The sequence below is a fragment of the Emydura macquarii genome, unplaced genomic scaffold (genome assembly GCF_026122565.2).
Source record: "Emydura macquarii macquarii isolate MOO-44397 ecotype Brisbane River unplaced genomic scaffold, CSIRO-AGI_Emac_v2 contig_450, whole genome shotgun sequence".
In the NCBI taxonomy this organism is placed as follows: domain Eukaryota; kingdom Metazoa; phylum Chordata; order Testudines; family Chelidae; genus Emydura; species Emydura macquarii.
In genome coordinates, this window is record NW_027130587.1 from 2,396,796 (window position 1) to 2,411,595 (window position 14,800).

Consider the following 14,800-nt stretch of genomic DNA (forward strand, 5'->3'; position numbering starts at 1 on the left):
TCTTCGACACAATCCTGTTTATTTATAAAAGTTATACATCAGCCACTGCTTCCCTGAACACAGCAGGAATCAAACCGGAGGGGACAGTCCCTTTACTCGCTGTTCCAAGCCTGCTTTTCCAGCCAGAACTGTGCCCAAAAAGCTTCCTCTTTTAGCTTTCTCCCAAAGGCCAGATTTCCAGCACTTCTGTTACTTTAACTTACTGTCTGCTTGGCTTTCCTGCTCCCCTGCTCCAAACAGTACTCAGCAAAGCCCTTTGCCTCCATACTTCTAACGCCTGGGTGGACGTGCGCATTCCTGTATATCGGCAGGGGGCTTCTTAACTACCTCTCACAGCTATCTTCAGTGAGGGGTGGCCATCACCCACAACTGTTTAATGAGGTTTAACCCAACCCATAACATTATTGTTTAGCATGTATAGTGCTTTGCTGCCTAAAACCCACAGCGAGCTTGGGCCCCAATACGCTAGGTGCTGTACATACATACAGCTCCAGCCCCAAAGCTTTTTGGGTGAGATCCTTACTCCCATGCTTGGTGTCCAGGGGGAGCCAGCTGCAAGACTGAGACTGGAGAGGCAGGGTGGGGGTGGGGCCACAGCATGCAGCACCGTGGCAAATCCAGCAGCGCCACAATCCCTGTGGCAGCACGGGACGCAGGCTGACGCTTACACAGGGATCCGGGATTATCTGTATCACACTGGAGGCTGCTCCGGCCCCCAGAGCAGCCCAGCGTTAGGAGGGTGCACAGCGGGTTTAAAGTAACCAGAGTCCCCAGGCAGTCCAGTCTTAAAAGTGGGTCCCAATCAAACCCTGAACTGGGACCCCTTTGAATTTCCGAGTTAAAGGGTCAATTTAGAGACTCAGGTAATAAACTGACGCCTGGGCTGTTGGTGCCAGGCTGAATCAGCACATGGAAGGGCCTATTTTTGGTTCCGGTTTGGATGCTGTCAAAATCATGCAGGAACTAGCACACTTTTGAGATTCTACCTCATGGCCAAGGACATCTACCCAGGCAAAGCAATAGGAGCGGCTCCCTTGGGGTGAAACCTTTGCCTGCCAGATCCTGTGAGCACAGCAGCTTCATCGAGCAAAGCTCTCCGTGGGCAATGATGACACAGCTCACTATTGGGCTGCTTGCTCGCTCAGATCTGAGGCATGTGCCTGGAAAGACACTACCCTTGAGAGGCTGGGAAATCTCTGCAGAAGCAGGCACCTTCTTTTTCATTATCTATTTGCAGCCGTTACCTGGCTGGAAAATGTGGTTTTATTTTCCTGTGGAAAATTGCAGCTGCTTGTCGAAAACCCAAAGCTCAAAAAGTTTTTGGTCAAAACTTGAAATTTGGGGGGTTTTGTCCAAAACCCGACATTCTGGGGGGGTTTGGCCAAAAACTTTTCAGTTTGGAGTTTTTGTTTTTTTTTTGATGAAAAGTTGAAATTTTCCATGAAAAATTTCATTTTGTTGAAAACCCAATTGTTCATCAAAAATCAATTTTGACAGAAAAATTTTGACCAGTTGGGGTGGTCTAAGTTGTGCTGATTGTTATGCATCTCCCCACATGTGAATTAAATGGATTTAACATTAAGCAAAACCGGAAAATAAAACAGCGAAGTCTTTATAAGAGAGAGTACAGTGTGTGTATCTCCTGTGCAACAGTCTGCATTGAACTAACGGGATATTGCAGAATGAAAGATGCAGGCTACGGAAACTGAGTCACACAATACCTGGCTAGATGCACACGACCAATAACCTCTTCTAAAGCGTGTGTATTTTTGCATAGTTTGGGATTGCGGCGGTTAAAGCCAGAGACTGGGGACTGGAGTAAATTGTCATTACTCCATTGATAGAGCCTGCCCCCGGGAAGCTACAGATTGCATTCATGCTGCTGCTCTATAGCACATTCATGAGCAAGTCACATGACCCTCTGTGCCTCAGTTTCCCATCTGTAAAGTGTGGATATTTATTAGCTCCTAGAGGCCCCAGCTGAGACCAAGGCCCCAGTGTGCTGAGTGCAGCTCAGACACAGTTAGAGACAAGTTCTAAGAGCTCGGCTCTCAATGATTTTAAATCTAAATAATGTAAATCTAAATGATTATTCCTACCCTATTCCCAAGCTATCTGACTTTGCAGTGGTTCTGCCCTGCCTCCTCTTCCTTTGTTATCCAGGCAGTCAGGACTCTGTGTCTGCACAGCCATCATGCCACTTCACCTCCCTGAGGGGTCCTTCCTTGCACGGACGTGGAGGATGCCCTGCTGACCCGTTTCTCGGTGGGAATTAACCAATGCCTGCCAGGTGCTCGCCTTCCTCTGCAGCATGGGGCACGGCTCACTGGCTGGTGGATTCTCTGTACCTTAAAGTCTTGAAACCAGGATTTGAGGACTTCACTAGCTCAGCCATAGGTTAGAGGTTTATTACAGGAGTGGGCGGGTGAGGTTCTGTGGCCTGTGTCATGCAGGTCAGACTAGATGATCATATTGGTCCCTTCTGACCGTAGGGTCTATGAGAGCTGTGGATGGAAGGTGCTACAGAGGGCAAAGCAGGATGATGAAAGCGTCTGCGCTGCTGGAGCGCTTATTAGAAACAAGTCCCCTTAAGAGAATGGGGAAGCCAGAGCCGGAAGAGGCCGGGGCAATCCGAGGGACAAGGCATCATTGCTAGAGTCAGAGCCAGCAAGTTAACAGGCATCACTGAAAAAGCGCTGACAACTCACAACTAGGATTCAGTTTCAGGCTCTCGCGGGCAGCTCTGTGGTTTTCATTCTGGGCCGTTTCCATCATCTCTGCCCTGACACCTCTATAAATAGCCAGTCAAACTGTCATCCTTCCTTGGGTGCTCACTGCCTCCAGCCCACACTCTGCCACACCGGCCAGGGCTTTCCCCTTCTCTGCTCCATTTCCCTGTGTCCCTGTTCCTACAGGCTGAGATGGGGGCAACCCCAAGGAGTGATCCAGACATCTGGGGTGCTTTGTGTGCATCTGGGACTAGCTCACTTCCACTGGCAGAGGAGAAATCCCTTTTTTTCCCCCTCAATGAAAGCATGGACATTCTCCGTTCTATAGCACAACCTCACTGCTGGTCTGATAGGGACACAAGCCAACATGATGGCTTGCTGTTCGCGTGGGGACCCCTTTATTCGCTAGTCACAGATGGCTGGAAGGCCACTCGGGGATGTGGTGTCTCCAGAGAATTCCTGGGGTTAAACAGAGCCATGCGACTGTGGTCCTGGGACGTCACAAAGCCCATTGGATTGCTCCGTGAATCATGCATACCACTGCGGAGACGCAGCCATGAGCTTTGCGCAGGACAGTGACCGGAAAGGACTTAGTGTCTGCCTGTTACTGGTGCGTCATGGCTCTTTCTGGCCCAATACGCATGCTGCAATGATGGAGAAAGGTTACCTACATCAAACAACTAGAGATGGCAGAGTTATGCAGTCGGATACATTTAGAGTCCCAAATCATTTGCAAACAGACCCCAGGTCCTGCAACAGAATTAATTATTCACAAAGATCCCCTGACTACATTCAGGCCAATCACTACCTGTCTGCTGGACTTTCCCAGTTCTTTGCTTGTGACTATTGGCTATTCATTTGCAGCTCTCCTAAGTGACATGGCAGTGTGCGTTTCCACCCTGGCTGGATGTCTGCAACATTTTAAACAGAGCAATAAACAACACGTGTTCTGGTGTTGCAGGAAAGGGGTCAAGTCAGGGCAGCGCAATAGTAAAATCACAGGCTCGTACTGTAAGGGGATGAGTCACTCCTGTGCTAGGCTCCAGCCAATCCACAAGCCAGGAGCGTGGGACTCCCAGACCCAGGATGTAAACCTCCCAGGAGGACCAGCTCAACATCCCTGCAGGGCTTGGAACTTGGTCCTGCCTGATGGTGGCAACAGACTTTCCCAACCTTAGCCTGCTCCAGCTTGGCTCTTGCTCTAGTCCTGTTCCTAGTCCAGTTCCAGCTTTGCTCCAGCTGTGCCCTGGATGCCTGATTCCAGCTCTGACCACTAGGCCTGATGGCTCCAGCTCCAAACACTAGGCATGACCACTATCATCACAGTTTCTGACACACAGAAAGGTAGGGCTGGAAGGGACCTCAAGCAGTCATCCTCTCCAGTACTAAGGCAGGACCAAGTCTACCCGAGACCATCCCTGATGGGGGCTGGTCTAACCTGTTCTTAAAAACCTCTAATGACAGGGATTCAGCAGCCTCCCTAGGTAACCTCTAGGGATAGTTCAGCTCTGGAAGAGTTGGAAAGCTTTTTTTCTAATATCTAGCCAAAACCTTCCCTGCTGCAAACTAGGCCAGTGACTTCTTGTCCTACCCTGGGGGGACGTGGAGAACAACTGAGCACCTTCCTCTTTTTAACAGCCCTTAACATACTTGAAGACTGCTGTCATGTCCCCTCTCAGCCCTTTCCTCTCCAGACTAAACATGCCCCGTTTTTTTAACCCGTCCTGTTCTCTGAACCTTTGATCATTTTTGTTGCTTCCCTGGATTCTCTCCACTTTGTTTCTATTTTTCTTAAAGTGGGGTACCCAAAACAGGACCCAGTGCATCAGCTAAGGCCTGATCAGCACAGAGGAGAGAGGAACAATTACCTCCTATGTCTTACACACATCAGTCCCAGCAAGACACCCCGGAATGACATTTGCCTATTTCATAACAGCGTCGCAGGGTTGACTCCTATCCACTCTAAGCTCCAGAGCCATTTCTGCAGTACTGAGGCCTGGGCAGTTATTCCCCATTTTGTACTTTTGTCTGATATCATCCTCATCTCCATGGCGAGGATCTGCCTTGATCAGTTTAAGCTTTCTATGCTTTTCTCCAGCACGCTCTCTCGTAAGATGACTGTGCTCAGAGCTGTTCCCCGCTGTTCTGCTGCAGCTCTGGGGCAGATACAGGTCATCAGTGGGTGCACGCAGCTGTAGCTCCATTAACTGTAATTGGTAACTGCAATGGAGCCACTCCAGTTTGCACCAGCTAAGGAGATGGCCTAGGATTGTAAACCGATCCCAGCTGGCTCCCTACAGCCCATCAGGCTGCTATAGCCCCACCCCTGCTCCAAAGTTCAGGGGTAGGCTCTCTGGGGTTGAGAGGGAGTGAATTTGCTGGTAGTTCCCTTTTAACCTGGCTGCTGCAGACTTTCCTGGCTTGATTCTTTCCCCCTGTAGCTCTGGTGTAAATCAGGAGTAACTTCACTGGAGTTGCAGCGGGCATAAAGCTCTTTGTGCTGCCTGACTACAGTGGAGCAACTGCTGGCCTACCCCGAGTGTAACTGAGATCCGGATCAGGCCTGCTCAGCTAGAGCCAGCACCAGCCCGGATTGTGTTCCCTTCCTCGCTGGAGAGCGGCACTGCTGCTGGCGTAGATGGGCATAGCTTCTCTGGCTTCAATGCCCTGGTGACAAATCACACAGACAGAGGATCCCCATTTCCCTCTGCTCCTCACTGTACAGCTGTTTCCCTTTTGCTTGTGTTTTGGAGCCTAGCCAGTGCAATCTCTACCCAGTCACAGAATCAGCAGCGCACTTTCAGTTTCTGGCTGTGTCCTCCTCCTGCCAGGGATATGGTGTTATGACTTTCTCCTGGGGAGGGGAATTTCCCTCTCAGCTCCCGAGGAAGAATTCCCCTTGCTTAACCAGCTGTCCCCATCTGCAGCCAGCCCACACCACCATGCAATTGGGTCACAGGCAAACTGAAGTGAAGGGAGAGCAGTAGATTGTGCCCAGAAACTGCCTATAAGGAGACAACAGGCCCGGCCCTCCCCCCAGCTAGGAGAGCCTGATGCTTAAGTCAAGCCAACCTTGATTCTAGGATGGGCCCCACCTGGGAGAGATCAGGTGATTCCTGTGTGAAAGGAGACTGCAGCTGTGTCTGCAGAGACTCTAGGGAGCATGGAGAGTCCTGCAGGAGTGTGAGTTAGCAAGGACAAAGGCTCAGTGTAGAAAAGGCAGCTGCAGGGCAGCACATGAGGAAGAAATGCTCTCCAGGCAGGGAGGTGTGGGGAGAAACCCTGACTAAGAAGGGGGGGAGAAACTGGGAGACTCCCCTCCCTGCTTCCCCCCAGGGGAGCCTGAGAAGAGAGGTAGGAAGTGGCCTAGGGAAAATTGCAGCACAGGAAAGGAGCAGCAGATTTAGCGTGTTCGGTGCCAGGGCCTGGGCTGGAGTGTGGGGACTGGGTTCCCCTTGTAGCCCTTGGCAGGGTTACTGGGCCTAGGAAGGGGGCTGAGCTAGAACCCCAGAGCTGGGGGAAGGACTTACCGTGGGACAAGGGGGACTCTGGACAGTGACCCAGCCAAAGGACCAAGTTACTGGCTGGACAAACTAGCCCAGTGGTGGGGTGACTGCCCACGGGGGGAGCCCCGGGAGAGAGCTATGATGCCACGCCCAGGTGCCTAGCCGTGAGCAAACTATGTTACTGGCCTTTCCCCTGCAGGGTGTTGGTCTTTACACCCCTGCTGCTATCTACCTATCCTGGCATGGGCAGATCACACCCTCATCCCAGGACAAGTTAGTCACCTTCCGGGGGAGTTTTCAGAGGTCAGGCCCAACCTCTGTCATGGCTCTAATCTTCGTCTCTGCATTAGGAGCTGTGTGGTAGGAGTGGGTGTGTCCCGGTTTGCTGGGGTCTGAGAGTTCAGAGGGCTGTAAACCACCTGCTGGCTTTACATGCTGCTGCTGATCACCCTATTTTAGGCATTTTTAATAGAATCCGGGAACCACAGACCAAAGGCTTCACACTTCCCTCTGCAGCAGTCTCAGCCTCTCACAGGGTGACCTTTAGAGATGAGTGAATAATTCTTTCCACAAGCCAGCCCAGGGAGAGCCACACTCCCTGCACTGAGGGGCTTACCATCTAAATGGATGAGACAGATCATGAGGAAACAGAGGCACATTTGATACTCGTATTTATTCAGACAATTTTTGAAGCTTTTTTTTTTTTTTTTTTTTTTTTTTAACCGGTGGGTTGGCCCCACCTAATTTTCTGTGACTCTGTTTGCTAAGTGAGCTGTGTTGCTTAGCTGACTTTTTCCAAGAACGTTGGATTCTCAGCCTCAGACACCTCACAGTGGCTGACATTTTTTTCAGCCGGGGTGAAAATCCAGGCCCCTTTTGAAGTGACTCAAGCGAGGCTCCCCCCCAGAAGTGAGGCACCCAGGGTCAATAATCACCCTGGAAAGTCTTGGGGACAATGACTAGGCTTCATGGCTACCCACCTTAGATATGCACCATGACCCCATTTAGAATATAGAAATAGCTTCCACTCCAATACCAAGGTCTTGGTTATACATGTAACCCTTCTGCCAGTCGCAGTCAGCAGCAGGAAGGGCTGGGTTCAGTACACGGGTCCCTTTCAACAATACAACACACAACCAGAACAATCACACACCACCCCTTGGGTGCCTGTAGAGGCAATACTTCCCCTGTTACAAGCACAGAGACTCAGCGTAGAAAAGAGAATTTTAATAAAAGGGGAAAAGTACCCGGCATTAACTTGGAAAATGACCCAGGCAGGATTCCCACGCATAAAACCATAAACAAAACACCCACCCCAGAGTACATGGGGCAGTCTCCTTTTGCCTCAGGTTCTTAAAGCCAGCAACAAGAAGTTCCTTTAGCGTGTCCCTTCCTTCACAGCAGCCCACTCATAACTGTCTCCTTAGTAGGGGCTGACCCGTTGTCTGGGACTCTTAGGTCACACTTTCAGGCAGGGACACCTCTTCCCAGCCCCTGCTCAGCTCAGCATGACATTCAGACTCTACTTGCATCCACAAACTTGCTCCGGTTTCCGAACTGCAGTTTGGCTGATGCCCACCTCAGATGGGAAATCTGTTTCCTGGGCACCAGACAGATTAGACTTCTTGCTAAACAAAGGGGAGGGCGCCAAGGGACTACACACAGGTGTGTCTCAGACTCAAGGTTACCATGCAGGTAAAAGATCAAGTTGTCCAACGAAACAGAAGGAAGAAATGCTTTAATTGCCTTTTTACCACTGTTATAAGCCCAGATCCTAAAGAGGACTTAGAAACTGGCATTATGACAATCTGGTGGGAGGATTCACATGACTGGAATACTATATTCACTTGATGGAGTGGGCAGAAAGGCAGGGGAGTGGTATTCTACATCTAAGTGACCATTATCTGCTTTGAAGCGATTGACGATTTAGAAATGCAGGCTATGGAAGGCCGATGGACCACAGTTCTTGCCGAGTAAAATGGTGGGAATCCATTATAGGTTGTCTGATCAAACTAGAGAAAAGGGCAAATGACTCTTAGACAGAAATGCACAGGAAAAAAAACCATGATAATGCTGGAGGTTTCATGCTGCCGCTAGTAAAATGTCTTGGAGAGTCAGGAAATTACCATCAATACTTTCTGACCACAAGAAGTATGACACCATAGCTGGGGCAATGCTCCAGAATCTCACTGTGACAAAGATAAACTAACGACTGAACTAAATCTTAGCGTTTGCCTGCCCTAGGCACAAGTATCGTAACCTCATTATGCTGGCTATGTACAATCAGCATGTAGCCCTGACTGGTAAAATATATATATACTGGTGCTTTAAAAGGGCCAATTTCCTAAAGCTGAAAATGATCAGGAGCAAAACTGAGTGAGAGGAAATACTTAAACAAATCAAGGTGAATAAGCATCACTACAGTGATGATAAAATACCCTCCATTGTGACAGTAGCTAAGGAGGATGTTAGAGCAACTATTAAAGCTAAACATTGTCAGATCTGTAGAAACAGAAAACCCACACCCACAATTTTTAGAGGAATTGGCTAAGGAGTGCTCTGAGCCACTAATGTTGATCTTTAACAGATATTGGAACAGTGGGGAAATCCCAGGGGACTGGAAAAAAGCTAGTGTTGTGCAAATATTTTTTAAAAGGTAAAGGGAATGACCTGTGTAACTATAGGCTGATTAACTTGAGATTGATCCCTGGGGAAAATAAAGAATGGCTGAGAGAGATCGCAATCAGTAAATAATGGAAGGATGGCAGGGAAATCACACCCGTTAACAAACGATGTATTGTTTTTTGATGACATTGATAAGTTTGGCTGATTAAAGTAATTGTGTTGGCATAGCAGAGTTAGACTTGGGTAAGGTATTTGATGTAGTATTGCCCAGCGTTCTGATGAAAAATGATCACTAAACAAACTCAGGTCAGCATTTTAAAAACGTGTTAACTGATCAATCACAAAAAATATTGTAAAAAGGGAATCCTTACTCACTGGGAAGGTTTCCAGTGGGGACCCACAGAGATCTGATCTGATCTGGGCCCAATGCTATTCAATATCTTTACCAGTGAACTGGAAAAACATATACAATCATTGCAAAGTTTGCAAATGAGACAAAAATTGGTGGAGTGATAAAGAATAAGGACTGGTTAATTCTACAGCGTGCCGCGAATCAGATGTTAAGCTTGGTTCATTTGAACCACATTTGTTTTTAATCCAGGTAAAACAAGGTCAACGTTTCTAATCAACTTAAGCTCAATCAAAATAAGCCACTTGTAAACTTCAAAAGGAGGCTGGGTAGCCATCAGGGTTGGATGGTTTAGATACAACAAATCCTGCATCTTGGCAGGGAGTTAGACTAGATGACTCTTGCGGTCCCTTCTAACCCTGTGGTTCTATGAAACTGAAATAAGATTGTCCACACAAGTGTGCACCAATTTAATCAAATCAGTTTGGCACTGGTTGAGCTAAACCTGGAGTTAGTCTCCAGGTAGACAAGTTCTAGTTTACTGTCCAGCAATATCACTGAATATACCAGAACTAGCTATAAGGAATGAGAACCAATGTGCAAAGATTTCATGTGGGATATGGAGGATGCTAAGATTGTGATGTAAAACGGAAAGGCTCCTGCGGACAGGAGTCCCAGAACGAAGCTCTGGAGAATAGCATTTAATCGTGGTCCATTGTGGGAGTGGTGGGGATGAAACGAAATCAGACTGGGCAGAGACAGAAGAAGGCAATGGAGCGTGAGCCAGTCTGGTCCAGGTGACATTCCGGCAGTTAGTTTGGCAAATGCATTTTGCAGCTTGCCCTGTCTAGACATCCCTGATGGTTAATTAGAATCATTAGTTGTATGGTTACAGGCAGGGCACGTTAAAAGAGGCCAGGCGTGTAACCGTGCAAGCACTGATCATTGCTCACTTGCTACACTTCGAAATGACTTTCTTTGGCCCTTCGTTCCCCCTCCAGCCTCAGCTAAGAGAGACCCACGTGCAAGAGACCCACGTGCAAGAGACCCACGTGACTAGACACAGCTCCATTGACTTCACTTACTGCCAGTTTACACCAGCAGAGACGTGGCCCACGGTTTTCCTGTCTCTGTGGGAGTCTCCATGACCTGGAGCCCAGGACACTTATGCAGAAAACACCATGTCACAAGTAGACCTTTGCCCTTGATTTCTTACCACCCCCCCGGCTCTGGAGCCCCGAGTGCTGGGACTCTGCCTGTTTGCCCGTAAATGGAGCGTTGTGCTTCGGTTCACACTTGGACCAGTTTGGGCCAACCCTGCCTGCTTTTGCTGCTCTTCCGTTTTGAGGTGTTCTTGATAAAGGACCTGAGGCAATACATGTGGAGAGTGTTTCATATCCTGCCTTGGGGTGCCCTTCCCCCTTAGCCTCTCTCCGGCTGGCCGGTGTGTTGAAACTGACCTCAGCTTGTTGCAGAGACTATTCTTGTATATCCTGATGCACAGCTTGTTTACTGCAGTGACTGGTTGCCATGAAGCTGATGTCATGGAACAGGCTGCAAGCCATCCTATTTCCCCTATAAAAACAGGGGTTTCTCCGGGTGTCAGTATCAGTCCCCTCCCTGGTTCTGCTCCTCCGGCAACATGAAGGTCTCCGTGGCTGCCCTCGCCGTGCTCCTCATCGCTGCCGTCTTCTCCCTGGCCTCCTCTGCCCCAAGTGAGTCCAGTGTCTCTGTTCTTGCAGGGTTCTTCTTCCGAAAGGCGGCAACTTTGCAGCAGAGCCTTTCTGGGTGACCTGTGAAGTCCGGGCTTTCTGGCCTTTTCTGCTTCTTTGGGATAGAGGGAGGGTTGGCCATCTGGAAGGGTTGGCTTTAAGTTTCTCGTTCCGGCTGGTTTTTACCTTAGAAACATTGGGATTATCCAGTTGGATCTTCCCAGCTTTCGCTGGAGGATTTTGAGAGGGCTCCTGGAGATGGTTGTTGTGAACTCTTTCCCCTTAAGCGAAGGGACTCTTTAACAAAGATGTCCCTTGTCACTGGTGTTCACTAGGCATTGGGGTTAAAGGGAGGTTAATGAAAAGAAACACAGAGTTTTAAAAGCTCTGACTGGGAATCCTTTCCCTTCTCACTTGCTCGCTAGTCAGTGGGGTGCTGTCACTTCCTCACCATCTTCGTAGCAGAGGTGATCAGAGGGTCCTACAGGCTCGTTAAGGAAGAAGGACCTTGGATCGTTAGTGCAGGGGGAGACCGGTCCGTGCCTCCTCTGGGAATCACAGACACTCATGGGCATCTTTTCAATCTCTTGCAGTTGGTCCTGACACGTCTGTGTGCTGCTTTGTCTATGGCTCCCGGCAGTTCCCGAAGGGACACTTGAAGGATTATTTCTACACCAGCGGCAAGTGCTCTCAGCCAGCTGTAGTGTGAGTACCAGCTCCCCCACTGGGGGAGGTCTGGGGCAGAGGGCTCTATCAGCCTTTAATCTCTCCACGATCACCTCTTAGGCCCTGCCAGGCTCGGGGCTTGTCTACAGGTCACAATTATACCAGTGTAAGCTACAGTGTGAATGTAAACCACTGTAGTTATCCTGGTGTAACTCCCCGTGTGGACGCTCTTATTCTGGGGTAAGAGGCTTTATCAAATTAGATTCTATTGCTTGGGAAGGGGTTTAAGATAAATGGGAAAAAAGGCCATTCTGATGCTGGAATAAAAGTATCCACATGGGGGTTGGTACTGGGAAAACTATACAGGTCTAACTGGTAAAACCTTCTCATGTAGACAAACTCTAGGAAAACTAGCTAATATGTTAATGATGTTTTAAACACCACTTCACACCTAGTGTAGACAAAGGCAGCTGTGTTTAATGGCAGAAGTTTCTGGGTTCGCTTAAGTTGCTTTAGAATGGATTTAAGCTAACCTGGAATGAATGTCCAACAGGGGTTATACCAGGAAAACTACCGTGGATAAGTAACTTCCTGTGTAAACAAGTCCTTTACTAGGGTTAACTCAGAACAACTAAGGCCCTGTCTACACTTACCTTGGAGATTCGGCGGCAGTCGACCGGAGTTACGCACACTACACCAAAAACTTGCGTAACTCCCGTCGACTTCTCTGCTTCTGTTCTGCGCGCCGTCTTCACTGCACTGCGCCGGTTCCCGTCCATGCAGCGTTACGCCACTTGAGGAGGTGGTCTTAATACGTCAATTTCTGGATTGATTGAACAGGTCTTCACTGACCGCTCAGTTGATCCAGGTAAATTGATCTTTGTCGCCGTCAGTGTAGATGTACCCTAACACTCTAAACACAGCTGTACTTGTCTGCTTAACTGTGCACAGAAACACAGGAACCAGATCAGCTGCACTTACTCAACACACTGCATTTCCCTAGTCTAGACAGAACCCGTGGGGGAAAGCACAGTGTGTGACGCCCTCTGTAGCACCCTGCAGCCACATGCCCCAAATGACTGCCTCCCAGCCCTCACGTGGTTTAATAGGCCACAGTGCATTCACGTAGCGTGAGGGCTGGAATTCGTAGGCTTGGAAGTCTGGGCTGAGGCTATTCTCCCCTTTGAATTGGACCCTCGGGGGTCACCACATGGCCCCAGGTCTGACCCACTAGGCCCGATTATTACTGCAGCAAATTCCAGTCCCCCACCGGAGTCCTAAGCCCCTCGTCTCTCTCTCTCTCTCTCTACACAGATTTATCACCAGAAAGGACCGACAAATCTGCGCTGATCCGGACACCAAATGGGTCAAGGAATACGTGAATTACTTAGAAATGAAATGAGGCGTCTGGGAGCGGATGGAAGCCTCTGCACGCGGAGACCTTGCGAGCTTGTCTATGCAGTGCTAGGGCCAGCGGCTATGTTGCTGTCCGAGGAACGACATCTCTCAGCGTCAAGCATGGGCCATTGCTGGGTTCCAGGGGCTAGCGGTCGCTTTAAAGCACTTTTTTAAAGCTATTTTTGTCTGGGCTGTCAAAGAATCACTTCTGTTTTAGATTATCCACCTTTATGATACAAATAAGGCCCTGAGCACTTGTGGTCATTACAAATCTTATTGCCCTCAGAGGTATCAGCCCATGAGGCAGTGTGGCTTAGTAGATAGAGCACTGGGGTTGTACTCAGGAGACCTGGGCTCTATGGGCAAGTCACTTCCCCGCTTGGTGCCTCAGTTTCCCCACCTGTAAAATAGGGGTAATGACACCGATCTCTTCGGTAAATAGCTTTGAGATCTACCGATCAGAAGCACTAAATAAAAGTTTGGTGTCATTCTTAATCTCCTGGCTAAATTCCAATCCAGTTAATTACATTTCACTTCCCGCACTTCCTCCTGTGGTTTCAACTGGTTATGGGACTTCCCCTTTCCTTCCTGCCCTAAGCTCACGATCAGCTATGGATCAGTTGATGTGTGTTAGCCAGAAGTGACTGTTTTGGGGATGCTTCGGGACGACACACAGCGAGTAAGCTAATGCTGTAATATTATTGGTCTGTTATTTATCAGAGGGTTGCTATGGTCCAGCAGTCCTTGGCTTTATTTTTGATACACTGTCACTTGCTGATTTCAAGGAATAAAGATTTTCTTCTCTCTGTGAAGTGCCTGTCTGTCTGTCCCTGAGCTCTGACATATCACCAGGAACAGATGCCTTGCCAAGTAGACTGCACTGCATCGCCTGAGCCGCACGTGCCCAGTCCCAGAGATGCAAAGATTTTAAAGCCAGAAAGGCCCATTAATCTAGTCTGACCTCCTGATTGAACAGGGACTCCTCCCTGGAGCAGCCAGGGGGCAGCAGGCAGACTCAGACAGAGTCCGTATCCGGGAGGGGAGAGGCATGCTGACTCGAATAGGCTGTGCCCCATGTGCACCCTTATGGAGTGATTTGTGTATCATCCATGTTCACCCCCGCAGCGTAACTGTGCATTGTCTGATGCAGTGTGCTATGTCAGGTGTTTCTGGAATGCTCGTGGCATCCTGAACATTATAGTTCTGGTAGCATGTTCCCTGCAACGTCACACATACGTACAGAGATGAAACTCCGCTGTGTCCTATCGCCAAACGTGTGTCTCACCTGGTTTGACTAGATGCAGACGAACACAAAGCTGTGCTTCCACGCCCAGCAGAGGCCTGCAGACAGGAACAATGGACTGGCCTAAACACCTGTGAGCACAAGAAATCACGCCCACTGCCGGACAGGGCCGATCACCTGACCCCAGGGGGTGCTGGGGACACTTGTTAAAAGCTGAGGTGTCTTTGTCTCTTGGCTCCCCTGGAATCCATCTTCTAAGCAACACCGAAGACTGAGAATCTACCCCGGGGGGGCCTGACTGCAAGAGGCATTGCACCCAGCCTGTGTGGTAAGCTGAACACAGCCTGACATATTGATCTCAGGTTACGATGCGAGTTATCTTTTAGTTAATGGTGATTAACTCCTTGACATTAATAATCTGACTTAGGTTCACTTAAAATCTTGCTGTGATCAATAATCTTATTTGTTTGTTTTATCTAAATCAGTGCGTGTGGACTGAGTGTGTGCAGAGACCTCGCCTAGAGTGACAGAGCTGGTGCATATCTATTTCTTTGATCAATTGACGGACAAGT

The 14,800-nt window shown here is 49.0% G+C and overlaps 1 protein-coding gene across 1 annotated transcript; it reads left to right on the plus strand.

Annotated features, from left to right (window-relative positions):
• Positions 1 to 10,739: 10,739 nt before the first annotated feature.
• On the plus strand, positions 10,740 to 13,797 carry LOC137146491 (C-C motif chemokine 5-like). The gene is given in 4 exon segments (XM_067537768.1): positions 10,740 to 10,772; positions 10,774 to 10,924; positions 11,515 to 11,626; positions 12,902 to 13,797. Coding segments are annotated over 4 exon segments (384 nt in total). The 3' UTR covers positions 12,990 to 13,797.
• The last annotated feature ends 1,003 nt before the right edge of the window (positions 13,798 to 14,800 follow it).